Genomic DNA, 21,302 nt, shown 5'->3' with positions numbered 1-21,302 from the left:
AGTTAACTTTTTTTTTTCTACCCAAGTTCCCAAAAGCATTTGGTGCGCTACAGTTAGGCCCTAAAGGTTAGGATGAGGCTACGCACTAACGGCAGATAAAGAGAAGGAAAGAAAAACCGCAATGTAGCCTAAACTGTAGACATGAATTGCACAAGAATGATACATTTATGGATTTTTGTTTCTTCTTTATCCAACCCGCCCACCACCAACCCGCCCTTCATCCACACAATATTTAATGATCCAAACCCACCCGCCCGTTCTATATAACCGCTAGGACTGCGGGTTGTGAGTCAACCCACGCATCACTGGTGTGTTAGTGTGTTAGTGACTGCTGCTTCACTAGTGTGTTAATTTGTATTTGTATTTACAGTGCATTTGAAAAGTATTCAGACCCCTTGACTTTTTCCACATTTTGTTACATTACATCCTTATTCTAAAATGGATGAAATTGTTTTTTTCCCCTCTCATCAATCTACACACACTTCTTCCAAACTTCTTCCATTTAAGGAATGATGGAGGCCACTGTGTTCTTGGGGACCTTCAATGCTGCAGACATGTTTTGGTACCCTTCCCCAGATCTGTGCCTTGACACAATCCTGTCTCGAAGCGCTACGGACAATTCCTTCAACCTCATCGCTTGGTTTTTGCTCTGACATGCACTATCAACTGTGGGACCTTATATAGACAGGTGTGTGCCTTTCCAAATCATGTCCAATCAATTGAATTGACCACAGGTGGACTCCAATCAAGTTGTAGAAACACCTCAAGGATGATGAATGGAAACAGGATGCACCTGAGCTCAATTTTGAGTCACATAGCAAAGGGTCTGAATACTTATGTAAATAAGCTGTTTCTGTTTGTTTTTTTATAGATTTGAAAAGAAAAAAAAAAACTATTTTCGCTTTGTCATTATGAGGTATTGTGATGTCATTATGGGGTATTGTTTGTAGATTGAGGGAATAAACAATTTAATACATTTTAGAATAAGCCTGTAATGTAACAACATGTGGAAAAGGGAATGCACTGTATTAAGGATATTTGTTTATTAATTCGACACTTAAAAAAAAACAATATTCTGGGCTATCTGGAGCCTTCATAAGCTTAGATAAGCCCCCAAACCAGTAATTACTAGCGTAATCAAAATGGCATTGAATGAGGGCAGTGACTAACCCTCTCATGGAGTCCTTAACAAGCAGCTTGGACTTTCTAGCCAATATCTTAGTCCTGGCAATAACATTCCCTAGCACTTTAGTGGTCATGTGTCACGGATTCCCCCGGTACTGCTGCTCATTCCGTGCACCAGTTCCGGAGACTAGTAATTGTATATATGTGCCGTCTGTTCACCATTGTCTTGTCGGTTATTGTTCCCATGTCCGTTGGTCTTGTGAGTACCTGCGCTTTGTTGTTTTGGCTTTCGTGCTGCGTGTATTGTGTACTCATTATTACGGGTCTCGTCCAGTGTATTGTTGTGCCTTTGTTATTACGGGTCTCGTCCTGTGTAGTGTATTGCGGGTCTCGTCCTGTGTATTTATTATTTTACCTCGCTCTGTGTGTTTGGTATACGTGTTTGTTTTGGCTTTCGTGCTGCGTGTATTGTGTACTCATTATAACGGGTCTCGTCCAGTGTATTGTTGTGCCTTTGTTACTACGGGTCTCGTCCTGTGTAGTGTATTGCGGGTCTCGTCCTGTGTATTTATTATTTTACCTCGCTCTGTGTGTTTGGTATACAAGTTAGTTTTGGGCTTCGTCCCTGTGCCTTTTCATGGCATGTTGTATATTTTGGGGTGGAGTATTAAACCCCCATATTACGAATTCCTGCGCCTGTCTCCAATCATTTATACAACTTGACTTCATGCTCACACCTCCCAAGCTTCCAGAAAGGATGCATCCCAGGTAGCTAACAGAGGTTTTAGTCGTTAGCACCTCACCTCCTAGCTCCACTCTGATTTCAAAGGACCTACACAATTTAGATCTGGACACAAAATGAATTACCTCAGTTTTACCTAAGTGCAGAGATCGTTTATTATCTCCAAGCCATTTGTTAATGTTAGTAAGCTTTATGCTAAGTATGCTCTCCAACATAGTTTTACTTTTGTGAGACACCAGACGTGTAGAGTCATCCACATAAAGGAAAAGACAGCCAGAACAAGCATCTTTCATATCGTTTAAATAAAGTAGAGGCCCAAGCATGCTCCCCTGCGGAATGCCACAACTCATTGCTTTTGCCTGAGACAGTGAACCATTAACCTCTACTACTTGCTCCCTACCTGACAGATAGGACTTTACCCAGCCTCGAGGGATACTGCTCAACCACAGTGCCTCCAGTTTGGAGATTAGGAGACAGTGGTTAACTGTATCAAAGGCCTTCTGTAGGTCAAGCAGTACCATTCCACACAGATTTCCCTCATCAATCTTGTTCCTGATGAAGTCAGTCAAGTAAAGTAGACATGAATCAGTGGAGTATGTTTTTCTAAAACCCGACTGAAAATCAGACATTAGACTTTGTTTGTTGATATATTCATAAGTTTGCTCATGTAGAACTCTCTCCAGGATCTCTGATGTTACACTGAGGATAGATACAGACCTGTAATTCCCAGGGTCAGACTCTATCCCCTTCTTATAGGGAGGTATAACTTTAACTTGTTTCATGTCCCTGGGAGAGATGCCTTGTTCAAGAGAGAGATTAGCCATATGTGTAATACAAGGGGTGATTTTTTTTCAGAGCATTTAAGCTGCTAGCATACTGGCTATGTTAGCTGTTGCTACCTTTGTAAAAATAAAAATAATTTTGCTGAACCCCTAACTCGGCATAATACTTCTTGACTTGGGTCAAGGGTCGATGTGCAGCAGGTGGGATGGAGTGAGGCGCAGGACACAGAGGATGAGTAATAACGGACTTTACTCAAATACAACATCAAAATAATATCCACGCAGGGACAACAATTCAGCTCACAAAATGTAGCGACAGCTTAACACAGAACAAACACGCACAAAACCATGGGGGGAACCAGAGGGTTAAATAAGGAACATAATTATGGGGATGGAAACCAGGTGTGTACAATGAAGACAAAACAAATGGAAAATGAAAAGTGGATCGGTGGCGGCTAGAAAACCGGTGACGTCGACCGCCGAACGCCGCCCGAACAAGGAGGGGGACCAACTTCGGCGGAAGTCATGACAACTTGGTTGTTTCCGTACAAACCAGAACTGGTGGCCAGCTTACTGGTGGCAGAACTGAAAAAATAAAACCACTCAGCTTTATCGTATACCTTCTCCTGCCTGATGTTCAGTCCAATACTGTTTAATGTGTTTTTGGTACTACAGCCTAGTTCCTTAAATGATTTCCAAAGCTTTTTAGAGTAATTTTTGTTCTCAATAATTTTATCAGCAAAATAACACCTCTTAGCTTCATCCATCGTGCTCTGTGCTTCATTTCTGTGACGTTTATATAGAACAAAATCAGGCTGCTCTTGAGAGTTCTTACATTTCTTAAAGGCCTTATTCCATTAGCTGCTTCCAAGGCAGCAGCTAATCTTCCTGGGGTCCAGCAACATTAAGACAGGTATATACAGTTTAAAATATGACATTACATTTCATAACACTTTACCCAATACATTTAGCATGTTCCCTCAGGCCACTACTCCACTATCACATATTTACAATACAACATCCATTTGTACGTGTGTGTAGAGTGCATGTCTTATCATGTTTATGTGTGTCTGTGCCTGAGTGAGTCTCTTCACAGTCCCCGCTGTTCCATAAGGAGTATGTTTATCCGTTTTTTAAATCTGATTCTACTGCTTGCGTCAGTTATCTGATGTGGAATAGAGTTCCATGTAGTCATGGCTCTATGTAGTACTGTGCGCCTTCCATAGTCTGTTCTGGACCTGGGGATTGTGATGAGACCTTTGGTGTCTTGTTGCGGTATGCATGGGTGTCTGAGCCGTGTGCTAGTAGTTTAAACAGACACCTCGTTGAATTCAGCATGTCAACACTTCTTACAAAAACAAGTAATGATGAAGTCAATCTCTCCTCCACTTTGAGCCATGAGAGACTTACATGGATATTATTCATGTTAGCTCTCCTTGTACATTTATGGGTCTGCCGTGCTGCCCTGTTCTGAGACAATTGTCATTTTTTGCGTGTTAGTGACTGCTGCATCACTAGTGTGTTGGTGACTGCTGCATCACTAGTGTGTTGTTGACTGCTGCATCACTAGTGTGTTGGTGACTGCTGCATCACTAGTGTGTTAGTGACTGCTGCATCACTAGTGTGTTAGTGTGTTAGTGACTGCTGCATCACTAGTGTGTTAGTGACTGCTGCATCACTAGTGTGTTAGTGTGTTGGTGACTCCTGCATCACTAGTGTGTTAGTGACTGCTGCATCACTAGTGTGTTAGTGACTGCTGCATCACTAGTGTGTTGGTGTGTTAGTGACTGCTGCATCACTAGTGTGTTAGTGTGTTAGTGACTGCTGCATCACTAGTGTGTTAGTGACTGCTGCATCACTAGTGTGTTGGTGATTTATGGACTGCTGCATCACTAGTGTGTTAGTGACTGCTGCATCACTAGTGTGTTAGTGACTGCTGCATCACTAGTGTGTTAGTGACTGCTGCATCACTAGTGTGTTAGTGACTGCTGCATCACTAGTGTGTTAGTGACTGCTGCATCACTAGTTTGTTAGTGACTGCTGCTTCACTAGTGTGTTAGTGTGTTGGTGATTCCTGCACTAGTGTGTTAGTGACTGCTGCATCACTAGTGTGTTGGTGTGTTAGTGGCTGCTGCATCACTAGTGTGTTAGTGACTGCTGCATCACTAGTGTGTTAGTGTGTTAGTGACTGCTGCATCACTAGTGTGTTAGTGACTGCTGCATCACTAGTGTGTTAGTGTGTTAGTGACTGCTGCATCACTAGTGTGTTAGTGTGTTAGTGACTGCTGCATCACTAGTGTGTTAGTGACTCCTGCATCACTAGTGTGTTAGTGTGTTAGTGACTGCTGCATCACTAGTGTGTTAGTGACTGCTGCATCACTAGTGTGTTAGTGACTGCTGCATCACTAGTGTGTTAGTGTGTTGGTGACTCCTGCATCACTAGTGTGTTAGTGACTGCTGCATCACTAGTGTGTTAGTGACTGCTGCATCACTAGTGTGTTGGTGATTTATGGACTGCTGCATCACTAGTGTGTTAGTGACTGCTGCATCAGTAGTGTGTTAGTGACTGCTGCATCACTAGTGTGTTAGTGACTGCTGCATCACTAGTGTGTTAGTGACTGCTGCATCACTAGTGTGTTAGTGACTGCTGCATCACTCGTTTGTTAGTGACTGCTGCTTCACTAGTGTGTTAGTGTGTTGGTGATTCCTGCATCACTAGTGTGTTAGTGACTGCTGCATCACTAGTGTGTTAGTGTGTTGGTGACTCCTGCATCACTAGTGTGTTAGTGTGTTGGTGACTCCTCCATCACTAGTGTGTTGGTGTGTTAGTGGCTGCTGCATTACTAGTGTGTTAGTTTGTTAGTGACTGCCGCATTACTAGTGTGTTAGTGACTGCTGCATCACTAGTGTGTTAGTGTGTTAGTGACTGCTGCATCACTAGTGTGTTAGTGACTGCTGCATCACTAGTGTGTTAGTGACTGCTGCATCACTAGTGTGTTAGTGTGTTAGTGTGTTAGTGACTGCTGCATCACTAGTGTGTTAGTGACTGCTGCATCACTAGTGTGTTAGTGTGTTGGTGACTCCTGCATCACTAGTGTGTTAGTGACTGCTGCATCACTAGTGTGTTAGTGTGTTAGTGACTGCCGCATTACTAGTGTGTTAGTGACTGCTGCATCACTAGTGTGTTAGTGTGTTAGTGACTGCTGCATCACTAGTGTGTTAGTGACTGCTGCATCACTAGTGTGTTAGTGTGTTAGTGACTGCTGCATCACTAGTGTGTTAGTGACTGCTGCATCACTAGTGTGTTAGTGACTGCTGCATCACTAGTGTGTTAGTGACTGCTGCATCACTAGTGTGTTAGTGTGTTGGTGACTCCTGCATCACTAGTGTGTTAGTGACTGCTGCATCACTAGTGTGTTAGTGACTGCTGCATCACTAGTGTGTTGGTGATTTATGGACTGCTGCATCACTAGTGTGTTAGTGACTGCTGCATCAGTAGTGTGTTAGTGACTGCTGCATCAGTAGTGTGTTAGTGACTGCTGCATCACTAGTGTGTTAGTGACTGCTGCATCACTAGTGTGTTAGTGACTGCTGCATCACTAGTTTGTTAGTGACTGCTGCTTCACTAGTGTGTTAGTGTGTTGGTGATTCCTGCATCACTAGTGTGTTAGTGACTGCTGCATCACTAGTGTGTTAGTGTGTTGGTGACTCCTCCATCACTAGTGTGTTGGTGTGTTAGTGGCTGCTGCATTACTAGTGTGTTAGTGACTGCTGCATCACTAGTGTGTTAGTGTGTTAGTGACTGCTGCATCACTAGTGTGTTAGTGTGTTAGTGACTGCCGCATTACTAGTGTGTTAGTGACTGCTGCATCACTAGTGTGTTAGTGTGTTAGTGACTGCTGCATCACTAGTGTGTTAGTGACTGCTGCATCACTAGTGTGTTAGTGTGTTAATGACTGCTGCATCACTAGTGTGTTAGTGACTGCTGCATCACTAGTGTGTTAGTGACTGCTGCATCACTAGTGTGTTGGTGTGTTAGTGACTGCTGCATCACTAGTGTGTTAGTGACTGCTGCATCACTAGTGTGTTGGTGTGTTATGGACTGCTGCATCACTAGTGTGTTAGTGACTGCTGCATCACTAGTGTGTTAGTGACTGCTGCATCACTAGTGTGTTAGTGACTGCTGCATCACTAGTGTGTTGGTGTGTTAGTGACTGCTGCATCACTAGTGTGTTGGTGTGTTAGACGCTCTGCCTCATTGTGGGCTAATTGTCTAGGATTTATAGAAGCGGTGGGGGAGGAGGAGAGAAGGGATGATTTATAGAAGCGATGGGGGAGGAGAAGATAAGGAGGGAAGGGATGATTTATAGAAGCGTGGGGAAGGAGGTGAGAAGGAGGGAAGGGGTGATTTATAGAAGCGATGGGGAGAAGGAGAATAGATGGAGGGAAGGGATGATTTATAGAAGCGATTGGGAGGAGGAGAAGAGAATGAGAGAAGGGATGATTTATAGATGCGATGGGGGAGAAGGGGGGAAAGGATGATTTATAGAAGCGATGGGGGAGGGGGGGAATGAGTGATGGGATGATTTATAGAAGCGATGGAATGGAGGAGAGAAGGGGTGATTTATAGAAGCGATGGGGGAGGAGGAGAGAGGAGGGAAGGGATGAGTTATAGAAGTGATGGGGAGGAGGAGGAGAGAAGGAGGGAAGGGATGATTTATAGAAGTGATGGGGAAGGAGGAGAGAAGGAATTATTTATAGAAGCGATGGGGGAAGAGGAGGAGGGAAGGGATGATTTATAGAAGTGAAATGGGAGGAGGGGTGAAGGGATGATTTATAGACGCGATGGGGGAGGAGAGAAGGAGGGAAGGGATGATTTATAGAAGAGAATGGGGAGGAGGAGAGAAGGGATGATTTATAGAAGCGATGGGGGAGGAGAGAAGGAGGGAAGGGATGATTTATAGAAGTGATGGTGAGGAGGAGAGAAGGGATGATTTATAGAAGCGATGGGGGAGGAGAGAAGGAGGGAAGGGATGATTTATAGAAGCGATGGGGGAGGAGGAGGAGGGAAGGGATGATTTATAGAAGTGATGGGGAGGAGAGAATGAGGGAAGGGATGATTTATAGAAGCGATGGGGAAGGAGGAGGGGATGGATGATTTATAGAAGCGATGAAGGAGGAGGGAAGGGATGATTTATAGAAGAGAATGGGGGAGGAGGAGGAGGGAAGGGATGATTTATAGAAGCGATGGGGAAGGAGGGAAGGGATGATTTACTGAAGCAATGGGGGAGGAGAGAAGGAGGGCAGAGATGATTTATAGAAGCGATGGGGGAGGAGAGAAGGAGGGAAGGGATGATTTCTAGAAGCGATGGGGGAGGAGAGAAGGAGGGAAGGGATGATTTACTGAAGCAATGGGGGAGGAGGGAAGGAGGGCAGAGATGATTTATAGAAGCGATGGGGGAGGAGGAAGGAGGGAAGGGATGATTTACTGAAGCAATGGGGGAGGAGAGAAGGAGGGCAGAGATTATTTATAGAAGCGATGGGGGAGGAGAGAAGGAGGGAAGGGATGATTTATAGAAGCGATGGGGGAGGAGAGAAGGAGGGAAGGGATGATTTACTGAAGCGATGGGGGAGGAGAGAAGGAGGGAAGGGATGATTTATAGAAGCGATGGGGGAGGAGAGAAGGAGGGAAGGGATGATTTACTGAAGCGATGGGGGAGGAGAGAAGGAGGGAAGGGATGATTTATAGAAGCGATGGGGGAGGAGAGAAGGAGGGCAGAGATGATTTATAGAAGCGATGGGGGAGGAGAGAAGGAGGGAAGGGATGATTTATAGAAGCGATGGGGGAGGAGATAAGGAGGGAAGGGATGATTTATAGAAGCGATGGGGGAGGAGGGAAGGAGGGAAGGGATGATTTATAGAAGCGATGGGGGAGGAGAGAAGGAGGGCAGAGATGATTTATAGAAGCGATGGGGGTGGAGAGAAGGAGGGAAGGGATGATTTATAGAAGCGATGGGGGAGGAGAGAAGGAGGGAAGGGATGATTTACTGAAGCGATGGGGGAGGAGAGAAGGAGGGAAGGGATGATTTATAGAAGCGATGGGGGAGGAGAGAAGGAGGGCAGAGATGATTTATAGAAGCGATGGGGGAGGAGAGAAGGAGGGAAGGGATGATTTATAGAAGCGATGGGGGAGGAGAGAAGGAGGGAAGGGATGATTTATAGAAGCGATGGGGGAGGAGAGAAGGAGGGAAGGGATGATTTATAGAAGCGATGGGGGAGGAGAGAAGGAGGGCAGAGATGATTTATAGAAGCGATGGGGGAGGAGAGAAGGAGGGCAGAGATGATTTATAGAAGAGAATGGGGAGGAGGAGGGAAGGGATGATTTACTGAAGCGATGGGGGGGGAGGAGGAGGAAAGGGATGATTTATAGAAGCGATGGGGGAGGAGGAGGGAAGGGATGATTTATAGAAGCGATGGGGGAGGAGGAGGGGATGGATGATTTATAGAAGCGATGGGGGAGGAGGATGGGATGGATGTTGCCCCCAGACTAATATAATGTGATTAACTAACAGCCATGTGCCGTTGCAGGGCAAGATCTTGGCGACGAGAGAGATTGGTTTCTTTCCCAGCGATGCCATTAGGCCGTGCCCATGTGTAAGTATAGATGCTAATTTAACAACGTATTTAAAGTCTTAATGAAGCATTCATAAAACTTCATAAGCCTTCATAAACTTTCATAAGCCTTCATAAACTTTCATAAGCCTTTTCATAAACTCTTTCTAATGCCTACGTTCTTCACAGGTGATTGCTCATTCCTGCAGACGACCTCTACTTGTCTGCATTGATTTCATTTAGCTGGAAATAACTGTGTTTGTCACTGTCCCTCCCAGGTACCCAAACCAGTGGATTATTCAGCCCAGCTGTGGTAGGTGAAACAGCAACTCTTACACGTTAGGAATAATTATGTCATTGTTTCTGGGTTTACAATGGTTATTTGTGGACTGCTTGTGATTGTCTAATGATTGTGTAATAGTTGTGTGTTGATTGGTTGATGGTTATCTGATGTTGTTTTCTCATGGTCAGGTTTGCAGGCCCAATGGAAAGGCAGGAGGCGGCGGTAAAGCTGATGGACAGAGAGAACAGCACCTACCTGATCAGACACCGGACCAGAGAGTCTAACGAGTACGCCATCAGTATCAAGTAAGTGGACCTTGGGGCCCGGGACGTGTGTGTGTGTGTGTGTGTGTGTGTGTGTGTGTGTGTGTGTGTGTGTGTGTGTGTGTGTGTGTGTGTGTGTGTGTGTGTGTGTGTGTGTGTGTGTGTGTGTGTGTGTGTGTGTGTGTGTGTGTGTGTCAGCATCATGTACGTGCAGCAGGGGCATGTTCTTCACTTCCAGGACCATGGTGTAACTGTCACGTCACACTGTCCTGTTCAAGAGCCATTGATAGTCTGAAAGCCGTTTTTTGGGACTGTGTTTTTACCTGCCAGATTATATGTGGAGCAGGATATTACACCTTCAGCTGTTCCAAACGTAACCAGGATTTAACTGTCGTGTCACTGGACACTCTCATGGTCAGTTAGCCATTCAGTAAGTCTTAGAGCAGAGACGTTGTCCAGTTATTCGGCTACGGTCGATGGGCTAGAGAGACTATGAAGTAGAGCAGAGTCAAGGGCCTCGGAAACGGTGTCTGGTAATGTGACACAGCTCTCCAGCCAGTGGCATTCAAGCCGCAGTAGACTCTTATGGTGGACTCTATGGTTATCAAGGTGGACTCTATGGTTATCAAGGTGAACTCTATGGTGGACTCTACGGTTGTCAAGGTAGACTCTATGGTTGTCATGGTGGACTCTATGGTTATCAAGGTGGACTCTATGGTGGACTCTACGGTTGTCAAGGTGAACTCTATGGTGGACTCTACGGTTGTCAAGGTAGACTCTATGGTTGTCAAGGTGGACTCAATAGTGGACTCTATGGTTATCATGGTGGACTCTATGGTTGTCAAGGTGAACTCGGTGGTTGTCATGGTGGACTCTATTGTTATCAAGGTGGACTCTATGGTTGTCAAGGTGAACTCGGTGGTTGTCATGGTGGACTCTATTGTTGTCAAGGTGAACTCTATGGTGGACTCTACGGTTGTCAAGGTAGACTGACTCTATGGTTGTCATGGTGGACTCTATGGTTATCAAGGTGGACTCTATGGTGGACTCTATGGTTATCAAGGTGGACTCTGTGGTTGTCATGGTGGACTCTATGGTTATCACGGTGGACTCTATGGTGGACTCTATGTTTATCAAGGTGGACTCTATGGTTGTCAAGGTGGACTCTATGGTTGTCAAAGTGGACTCTATGGTGGACTCTATGGTTGTCAAGGTGGACTCTATGGTGGACTCTATGGTTGTCAAGGTGGACTCTATGGTGGACTCTATGGTTGTCAAGGTGGACTCTATGGTGGACTCTATGGTTGTCAAGGTGGACTCTATGGTTATCATGGTGGACTCTATGGTTATCATGGTGGACTCTATGGTTGTCAAGGTGGGCTCTATGGTGGACTCTATGGTTGTCAAGGTGGACTCTATGGTTGTCAAGGTGGACTCTATGGTGGACTCTATGGTTGTCAAGGTGGACTCTATGGTGGACTCTATGGTTGTCAAGGTGGACTCTATGGTGGACTCTATGGTTGTCAAGGTGGACTCTATGGTTATCATGGTGGACTCTATGGTTGTCAAGGTGGGCTCTATGGTGGACTCTATGGTTGTCAAGGTGGACTCTATGGTTGTCAAGGTGGACTCTATGGTGGACTCTATGGTTGTCAAGGTGGACTCTATGGTGGACTCTATGGTTGTCAAGGTTGGGCTCTATGGTGGACTCTATGGTTGTCAAGGTGGACTCTATGGTGGACTCTATGGTTGTCAAGGTGGACTCTATGGTTATCAAGGTGGACTCTATGGTTGTCAAGGTGGAATCTATGGTTGTCAAGGTGGACTCAATGGTGGACTCTATGGTTATCAAGATGGACTCTATGGTTGTCATGGTGGACTCTATGGTTGTCAAGGTGGACTCTGTGGTTGTCATGGTGGACTCTATTGTTATCCAGGTGGACTCTATTGTTATCAAGGTGGACTCTATGGTGGACTCTATTGTTATCAAGGTGGACTATGTGGTTGTCATGGTGAACTATGGTTATCATGGTGGACTCTATGGTTATCATGGTGGACTCTATGGTTATCATGGTGGACTCTATGGTGGACTCTATGGTTGTCAAGGTGGAATCTATGGTTGTCAAGGTGGACTCTATGGGTGTCCTGTACACACACGTCTGAGTTAGCCTATTTGGTTAAAGTCACTCATGACTGCATGGCCAGGCACGACTCCAACACCTTCATTCAGTTTGCTGATGACACAACAGTGGTAGGCCTGATAACCGACAACGACGAGACAGCCTATAAGGAGAAGGTCAGAGACCTGGCCGTGTGGTGCCAGGACAACAACCTCTCCCTCAACGTGATCAAGACAAAGGAGATGATTGTGGACTACAGGAAAAAGAGGACCGAGCACTCCCCCATTCACATCGGCAAGGCTGTAGTGGAGCAGGTTGAGAGCTTCAAGTTCCTTGGTGTCCACATCATCAACAAACTAACATGGTCCAAGCACACCAAGATATTCATGAAGAGGGCACGACAAAACCTATTCCAGTCAGGAGTCTGAAAAGATGTGGCATGGGTCCTCAGCTCCTCAAAAGGTTCTACAGCTGCACTATCGATAGCATCCTGACTGGTTGCATCACTGCCTGGTGTGGCAACTGCTTGGCCTCCGACCGCAAGGCACTACAGGACCTCTATACCAGGCGGTGTCAGAAGGCCCTAAAAATTGTAAAAGACTCCAGAATACAGCCTAGTCATAGACTGTTCTCTCTGCTACCGCACGGCAAGCGGTACCAGAGCGCCAACTCTAGGTGCAAGAGACTTCTAAACAGCTTCTACCCCCAAGCCATAAGACTTTTGAACATACAATCAAATGGCTCCCAGACTATTTGCCCCCCCCCCCCTTTACGCTGCTGCTACTCTCTGTTTATTGTCACTATAATAACTCTACCTACATGTACATATTACCTCAATTACCTCGACTAACCGGTACCCTCGCACATTGACTCTGTACTGGTACCCCCTGTATAGACAGCCTCGCTACTTTTATTTACAGTTGAAGTCGTAAGTTTACATACACCTTAGCCAAATACATTTAAACACAGTTTTTCAAATTTCCTGGCATTTAATCCTAGTAAAAATGCCCTGTCTTAGGTCAGTTAGGATCAACACTTTATTTTAAGAATGTGAAATGTCAGAATAATAGCAGAGAGAATGATTTATTTCAGCTTTTATTTATTTCATCACATTCCCAGTGGGTCAGAAGTTTACATACACTCAATTAGTATTTGGTAGCATTGCCTTTAAATTGTTTAACTTCCAAAATTCCCACAATAAGTTGGGTGAATTTTTGGCCCATTCCTCCTGACTGAGATGGTGTAACTGAGTCAGGTTGGTCGGCCTCCTTGCTAACACACGCTTTTTCAGTTCTGCCCACAAATGTTCTATAGGATTGAGGTCAGGGCTTTGTGATGGCCACTCCAATACCTTGACTTTGTTGTCCTTAAGCCATTTTGCCACAACTTTGGAAGTATGCTTGGGGTCATTGTCCATTTGGAAGACTCATTTGCGACCAAGCTTTAACTTCGTGACTGATGTCTTGAGATGTTGCTTCAATATATCCACATAATTTTCCTCCCTCATGATGCCATCTATTTTGTGAAGTGCACCAGTCCCTCCTGCAGCAAAGCACCCCCATAACATGATGCTACCAACCCCGTGCTTCACGGTTGGGATGGTGTTCTTCGGCTTGCAAGCCGCCCCCTTTTTCCTCCAAACTTAACGATGGTCATTATGGCCTAACAGTTCCATTTTTGTTTCATTAGACCAGAGGACATTTCTCCAAAAAGTACGATCTTTGTCCCCATGTGCAGTTGCAAACCGTAGTCTGGCTTTTTTATGCCGGTTTTAGAGCAGTGGTTCTTCCTTGCTGAGCGGCATTTCAGGTTATGTCAATATAAGACTCGTTTTACTGTGGATATAGATACTTTTGTACCTGTTTCCTCCAGCATCTTCACAAGGTCCTTTGATGTTATTCTGGGATTGATTTGCACTTTTCGCACCAAAGTACATTCATCTCTAGGAGACAGAATGCGTCTCCTTCCTGAGCGGTATGATGGCTGCGTGGTCCCATGGTGTTTATACTTGCGTACTATTGTTTGTACAGATGAACGTGGTAACTTCAGGCTTTTGGAAATTGCTCCCAAGGATGAACCAGAGTTGTGGAGGTCTACAATTTTTCTGAGGTCTTGGCTGATTTATTTTGATTTTCCCATGATGTCAAGCAAAGAGGCGCTGAGTTTGAAGGTTGGCCTTGAAATACATCCACAGGTACACCTCTAACTGACTCAAATTATGTCAATTTGCCTATCAGAAGCTTCTAAAGCCATGACATCATTTTCTGGAATTTTCCAAGCTGTTTAAAGGCACAGTCAACTTAGTGTATGTAAACTTCTGACCCACTGGAATTGTGACAGAGTGAATTAATCTGTCTGTAAACAATTGTTGGAAAAATGACTTGTGTCATGCACAAAGTAGATGTCCTAACCGACTTGCCAAATCTATAGTTTGTTAACAAGAAATTTGTGGAGTGGTTGAAAAACAAGTTTTAATGATTCCAACCTAAATGTATGTAAACTTCCAAATTCAACTCTATTTACTTAACATTTTTCCCAAAACTGCATTGTTGGTTAAGGACCTGTAAGTCAGCATTTCACTGTGAGGTCTACTACACCTGTTGTATTCGGCTAATGTGACAAATAACATTTTATTTGGTTTGATTAGCTAAAGCCTAGCCATTCTCTGCCCACAGGATCAATGACGAAGTCAAACACATCAAGATCCTGACAAAGAATGGATGCTTTTACATCGCAGAGACCAGGCTGTTTAAGACTGTGTTGGTATGTCGTGTTTTGGTCCCACTTTGCAATTTAACACGCAATACAGTATACATAATTATACCACCGTGTTGTTGAATACTCTTTTCTGATTGGCTAGAAGGGCATTATAAAACCAGATAATGGAAAGTTGGAAAAGATAAGATTTACTTTATTAGTCCATACAGGATGGGAATTTGTCTTCTGCTTTTTATCCAACCTCCCCGATATACACACACACACACACACACACACACACACACCCACACAGAGAGATATCAGGACACCTTGCAATCATGATGCAGAAAGCACCTACACATGCAGCCTGTACTTGCTATAAAGTTACAGAAAGCTAAACCAACAACCACACAAACTGAAGTTGGAAACATTGGAAACGCACATCCAACGAGGTAATACGTAGCTAGCTAGCTAGCTTCAATTTGTTTTTGCAGAGACATATTTTGTTAGAGTATCTGATGACCTAACATAGTGAGAGATGAACATGAATTTCTCTGGTCCCTACTGTTGCAGTCATGACGCAAGTGGCGCTATGCTGTCAAATCCTCCCACGTGTTTCTAGTTTAGTGGTGCTATGCTGTCAAATCCTCCCACATGTTTCTAGTTTAGTGGTGCTATGCTGTCAAATCCTCCCTCATGTTTCTAGTTTAGTGGTGCTATGCTGTCAAATCCTCCCCCATGTATCTAGTTTAGTGGTGCTATGCTGTCAAATCCTCCCTCATGTATCTAGTTTAGTGGTGCTATGCTGTCAAATCCTCCCTCATGTTTCTAGTTTAGTGGTGCTATGCTGTCAAATCCTCCCTCATGTTTCTAGTTTAGTGGCGCTATGCTGTCAAATCCTCCCCCATGTATCTAGTTTAGTGGTGCTATGCTGTCAAATCCTCCCACATGTTTCTAGTTTAGTGACGCTATGCTGTCAAATCCTCCCACGTGTTTCTAGTTTAGTGGTGCTATGCTGTCAAATCCTCCCTCATGTATCTAGTTTAGTGGTGCTATGCTGTCAAATCCTCCCTCATGTATCTAGTTTAGTGGTGCTATGCTGTCAAATCCTCCCCCATGTATCTAGTTTAGTGGTGCTATGCTGTCAAATCCTCCCACATGTTTCTAGTTTAGTGACGCTATGCTGTCAAATCCTCCCACGTGTTTCTAGTTTAGTGGTGCTATGCTGTCAAATCCTCCCTCATGTATCTAGTTTAGTGGTGCTATGCTGTCAAATCCTCCCTCATGTATCTAGTTTAGTGGTGCTATGCTGTCAAATCCTCCCTCATGTATCTAGTTTAGTGGTGCTATGCTGTCAAATCCTCCCACATGTTTCTAGTTTAGTGGCGCTATGCTGTCAAATCCTCCCACGTGTTTCTAGTTTAGTGGTGCTATGCTGTCAAATCCTCCCTCATGTATCTAGTTTAGTGGTGCTATGCTGTCAAATCCTCCCACATGTTTCTAGTTTAGTGGTGCTATGCTGTCAAATCCTCCCTCATGTTTCTAGTTTAGTGGTGCTATGCTGTCAAATCCTCCCACATGTTTCTAGTTTAGTGGTGCTATGCTGTCAAATCCTCCCTCATGTTTCTAGTTTAGTGGTGCTATGCTGTCAAATCCTCCCACATGTTTCTAGTTTAGTGACGCTATGCTGTCAAATCCTCCCACGTGTTTCTAGTTTAGTGGCGCTATGCTGTCAAATCCTCCCACGTGTTTCTAGTTTAGTGGCGCTATGCTGTCAAATCCTCCCACATGTTTCTAGTTTAGTGGTGCTATGCTGTCAAATCCTCCCGTGTTTCTAGTTTAGTGGCGCTGTGCTGTCAAATCCTCCCATGTTTCTAGTTTAGTGGCGCTATGCTGTGAAATCCTCCCATGTTTCTAGTTTAGTGACGCTATGCTGTCAAATCCTCCCATGTTTCTAGTTTAGTGACGCTATGCTGTCAAATCCTCCCACGTGTTTCTAGTTTAGTGGTGCTATGCTGTCAAATCCTCCCATGTTTCTAGTTTAGTGGTGCTATGCTGTCAAATCCTCCCATGTTTCTAGTTTAGTGGTGCTATGCTGTCAAATCCTCCCTCATGTTTCTAGTTTAGTGGCGCTATGCTGTCAAATCCTCCCACATGTTTCTAGTTTAGTGGCGCTATGCTGTCAAATCCTCCCATGTTTCTAGTTTAGTGGTGCTATGCTGTCAAATCCTCCCATGTTTCTAGTTTAGTGGTGCTATGCTGTCAAATCCTCCCATGTTTCTAGTTTAGTGGCGCTGTGCTGTCAAATCCTCCCTCATGTTTCTAGTTTAGTGACGCTATGCTGTTAAATCCTCCCATGTTTCTAGTTTAGTGACTCTATGCTGCCAAATCCTCCCATGTTTCTAGTTTAGTGGCGCTGTGCTGTCAAATCCTCCCTCATGTTTCTAGTTTAGTGTCACTATGCTGTCAAATCCTCCCACATGTTTCTAGTTTAGTGGCGCTATGCTGTCAAATCCTCCCACGTGTTTCTAGTTTAGTGTCACTATGCTGTCAAATCCTCCCTCATGTTTCTAGTTTAGTGGTGCTATGCTGTCAAATCCTCCCTCATGTTTCTAGTTTAGTGTCACTATGCTGTCAAATCCTCCCACATGTTTCTAGTTTAGTGGCGCTATGCTGTCAAATCCTCCCACATGTTTCTAGTTTAGTGGCGCTATGCTGTCAAATCCTCCCTCATGTTTCTAGTTTAGTGGTGCTATGCTGTCAAATCCTCCCTCATGTTTCTAGTTTAGTGGCGCTATGCTGTCAAATCCTCCCACATGATTCTAATTTAGTGGCGCTATGCTGTCAAATCCTCCCTCATGTATCTAGTTTAGTGGTGCTATACTGTCAAATCCTCCCACATGTTTCTAGTTTAGTGACGCTATGCTGTCAAATCCTCCCACATGTTTCTAGTTTAGTGACGCTATGCTGTCAAATCCTCCCACGTGTTTCTAGTTTAGTGACTCTATGCTGTCAAATCCTCCCACGTGTTTCTAGTTTAGTGACTCTATGCTGTCAAATCCTCCCACGTGTTTCTAGTTTAGTGACTCTATGCTGTCAAATCCTCCCACGTTTTTCTAGTTTAGTGACGCTATGCTGTCAAATCCTCCCACGTTTTTCTAGTTTAGTGACGCTATGCTGTCAAATCCTCCCAGGTTTCTAGTTTAGTGACGCTATGCTGTCAAATCCTCCCATGTTTTTAGTTTAGTGACTCTATGCTGTCAAATCCTCCCACATGTTTCTAGTTTGACCAGCTGTTTTCAGCAACTGATATGTTTGAATTCGGTTGTCGTATTGGCTGGTTTGCTAGCAACAAACTATTTAGCTAGCTTCTAGCCTAATGTTTGCATTGCGGTCTCCTCGTAATGAACAGTGACCAGTGTCCTGACGAAAAGGCAAACATTTCTAGCTATGCCAGGCAAAATCGGTTATTATCAGCTCATTGTTATGGATGTATCCAAATTAATAGCAATAGAAAACAGTTTATTAAACAAACGCAAATGCAGCTACTTTGTTGTTATTCTGGCTGCAGAGGTCGTGACCATGTTAGCCGTAGCTAGTTAGCAAGCGAGGAATACGAACCGCTAGCAACGGAACATGTAGAACCAACAACTTGGTCGCTTCTATAAATATAGAACTAGTCGAACGACCAAAAGATGAGAAAGTATGAATTTGCTTATAAAAATGAAAATATCAACAAAAACAAATATTTATACCGGTTAATGTGTGCTTTAGTACTGTTTTCTTTCACAACTCTGGTATACTGTAAGTAGGATAAACACCTCCTTTCTGTACATTACCTTGGAAAAATGAACTCCGTAGTGGTGTAAAGTACTTAAATTAAAATACTTTAAAGTACTATTTAAGTAGTTTTTTGGGGGCTATCTGTACTTTACTATTTATATTTTTGATAACTTTTATTTTTACTTCACTACATTTCTACATAGAATATTGTACATTTTACTCCATACATTTTCCCTGACACCCAAAAGTACTTGTTACATTTGTAATGCTTAGCAGGAAAGAAAATGGTCCAATTCATACACTTATCAAGAGAACATCCCTGGTCATCCCTACTGACTCTGATCTGGCAGACTCACTAAACAGAGAACATCCCTGGTCATCCCTACTGCCTCTGATCTGGAGGACTCACTAAACAGAGAACATCCCTGCTCATCCCTACTGCCTCTGATCTGGAGGACTCACTAAACAGAGAACATCCCTGGTCATCCCTACTGCCTCTGATCTGGAGGACTCACTAAACAGAGAACATCCCTGGTTATCCCTACCGCCTCTGATCTGGAGGACTCACTAAACAGAGAACATCCCTGGTCATCCCTTCTAGCCTCTGATCTGGAGGACTCACTAAACAGAGAACATCCCTGGTCATCCCTTCTAGCCTCTGATCTGGAGGACTCACTAAACAGAGAACATCCCTGGTTATCCCTACTGCCTCTGATCTGGAGGACTCACTAAACAGAGAACATCCCTGGTTATCCCTACTGCCTCTGATCTGGAGGACTCACTAAACAGAAAACATCCCTGGCCATCCCTTCTAGCCTCTGATCTGGAGGACTCACTAAACAGAGAACATCCCTGGCCATCCCTTCTAGCCTCTGATCTGGAGGACTCACTAAACAGAGAACATCCCTGGCCATCCCTTCTAGCCTCTGATCTGGAGGACTCACTAAACAGAGAACATCCCTGGCCATCCCTTCTAGCCTCTGATCTGGAGGACTCACTAAACAGAAATGCTTCGTTTGTAAATGATGTCTGAATGTTGGAGTGTGCCTAGTGGCTATCCGTACATTTTTATTTTAAATAAAGAAAACTGTGCCATCTGGTTTGCTTAACATAAAGAATTTGAAATGATTTATACTTTTACTTTTGATACTTAAGTATATTTTAGCATTTTTACATTTACTTTTGATACTAAAGTAAATATTTAAAATCCAATACTTTTACCTTAACTCAAGTACTATTTTATTGGGTGACTTTCACGTTTACTTGGGTCATTTTCTATTAAGCTATCTTCACTTGACATTTGAGTACTTTTTACACCACTGGTCGTCCGTTATTTCCAAGGTAAGGTACAGAACGTCGGCGTTGATCCCTTACACACTCATCCCTTACACACTCATCCCTTACACATTCATCCCCTACACATTCATCCCCTACACATTCATCCCCTACACACTCATCCCTTACACATTCATCCCCTACACATTCATCCCCTACACACTCATCCCTTACACACTCATCCCTTACACATTCATCCCTTACACACTCATCCCTTACACATTCATCCCTTACACATTCATCCCTTACACACTCATCCCTTACACACTCATCCCTTACACATTCATCCCCTACACATTCATCCCCTACACATTCATCCCCTACACACTCATCCCTTACACATTCATCCCCTACACATTCATCCCCTACACACTCATCCCTTACACACTCATCCCTTACACATTCATCCCTTACACACTCATCCCTTACACATTCATCCCTTACACATTCATCCCTTACACACTCATCCCTTACACACTCATCCCTTACACATTCATCCCTTACACATTCATCCCTTACACATTCATCCCTTACACACTCATCCCTTACACACTCATCCCTTACACACTCATCCCTTACACACTCATCCCTTACACACTCATCCCTTACACATTCATCCCTTACACACTCATCCCTTACACACTCATCCCTTACACACTCATCCCTTACACATTCATCCCTTACACACTCATCCCTTACACACTCATCCCTTACACATTCATCCCTTACACATTCATCCCTTACACACTCATCCCTTACACACTCATCCCTTACACATTCATCCCTTACACAGTCATCCCTTACACAGTCATCCCCTACACATTCATCCCTTACACATTCATCCCTTACACATTCATCCCGTACACTTTCATCCCCTACACATTCATCCCTTACACAGTCATCCCCTACACATTCATCCCCTACACATTCATCCCTTACACATTCATCCCTTACACATTCATCCCATACACTTTCATCCCCTACACATTCATCCCTTACACATCCATCCCTTGCACATTCATCCCCTACACATCCATCCCTTACACATTCATCCCCTACACATTCATCCCCTACACATTCATCCCTTACACATTCATCCCGTACACTTTCATCCCCTACACATTCATCCCTTACACATTCATCCCTTACACATTCATCCCTTACACAACCATCCCTTACACAGTCATCCCTTACACATTCATCCCTTACACATTCATCCCTTACACACTCATCCCTTACACATTCCTCCCCTACACATTCATCCCCTACACATTCATCCCTTACACATTCATCCCTCACACTTCATCCCTTACACATTCGTCCCCTACACATTCGTCCCCTACACATTCGTCCCTTACACATTCGTCCCGTACACATTCGTCCCTTACACATTCGTCCCTTACACATTCGTCCCCTACACATTCGTCCCTTACACATTCGTCCCCTACACATTCGTCCCCTACACATTCATCCCCTACACATTCATCCCCTACACATGCATCCCCTACACATGCATCCCCTACACATGCATCCCCTACACATTCATCCCTTACACATTCG

General features: G+C 44.2%; 1 protein-coding gene across 1 annotated transcript in view; it reads left to right on the top strand.

Annotated features, from left to right (window-relative positions):
• The window catches only part of vav3b (vav 3 guanine nucleotide exchange factor b), a 140,628-nt gene that overhangs the window by 92,483 nt on the left and 26,843 nt on the right, over positions 1 to 21,302 (top strand). Inside the window, exons 21-24 of the mRNA XM_039003302.1 lie at positions 9,238 to 9,303; positions 9,540 to 9,574; positions 9,733 to 9,849; positions 14,603 to 14,690. Coding sequence (XP_038859230.1) covers positions 9,238 to 9,303; positions 9,540 to 9,574; positions 9,733 to 9,849; positions 14,603 to 14,690 — 306 coding nt within the window. The remainder of the gene's footprint in view (positions 1 to 9,237; positions 9,304 to 9,539; positions 9,575 to 9,732; positions 9,850 to 14,602; positions 14,691 to 21,302) is intronic.

The sequence above is a fragment of the Salvelinus namaycush genome, chromosome 11, assembly GCF_016432855.1.
Source record: "Salvelinus namaycush isolate Seneca chromosome 11, SaNama_1.0, whole genome shotgun sequence".
Classification (NCBI taxonomy): domain Eukaryota; kingdom Metazoa; phylum Chordata; class Actinopteri; order Salmoniformes; family Salmonidae; genus Salvelinus; species Salvelinus namaycush.
The sequence above is the reverse complement of the archived record's forward strand: the minus strand, read 5'-3'. Positions and strand labels throughout refer to the sequence as shown.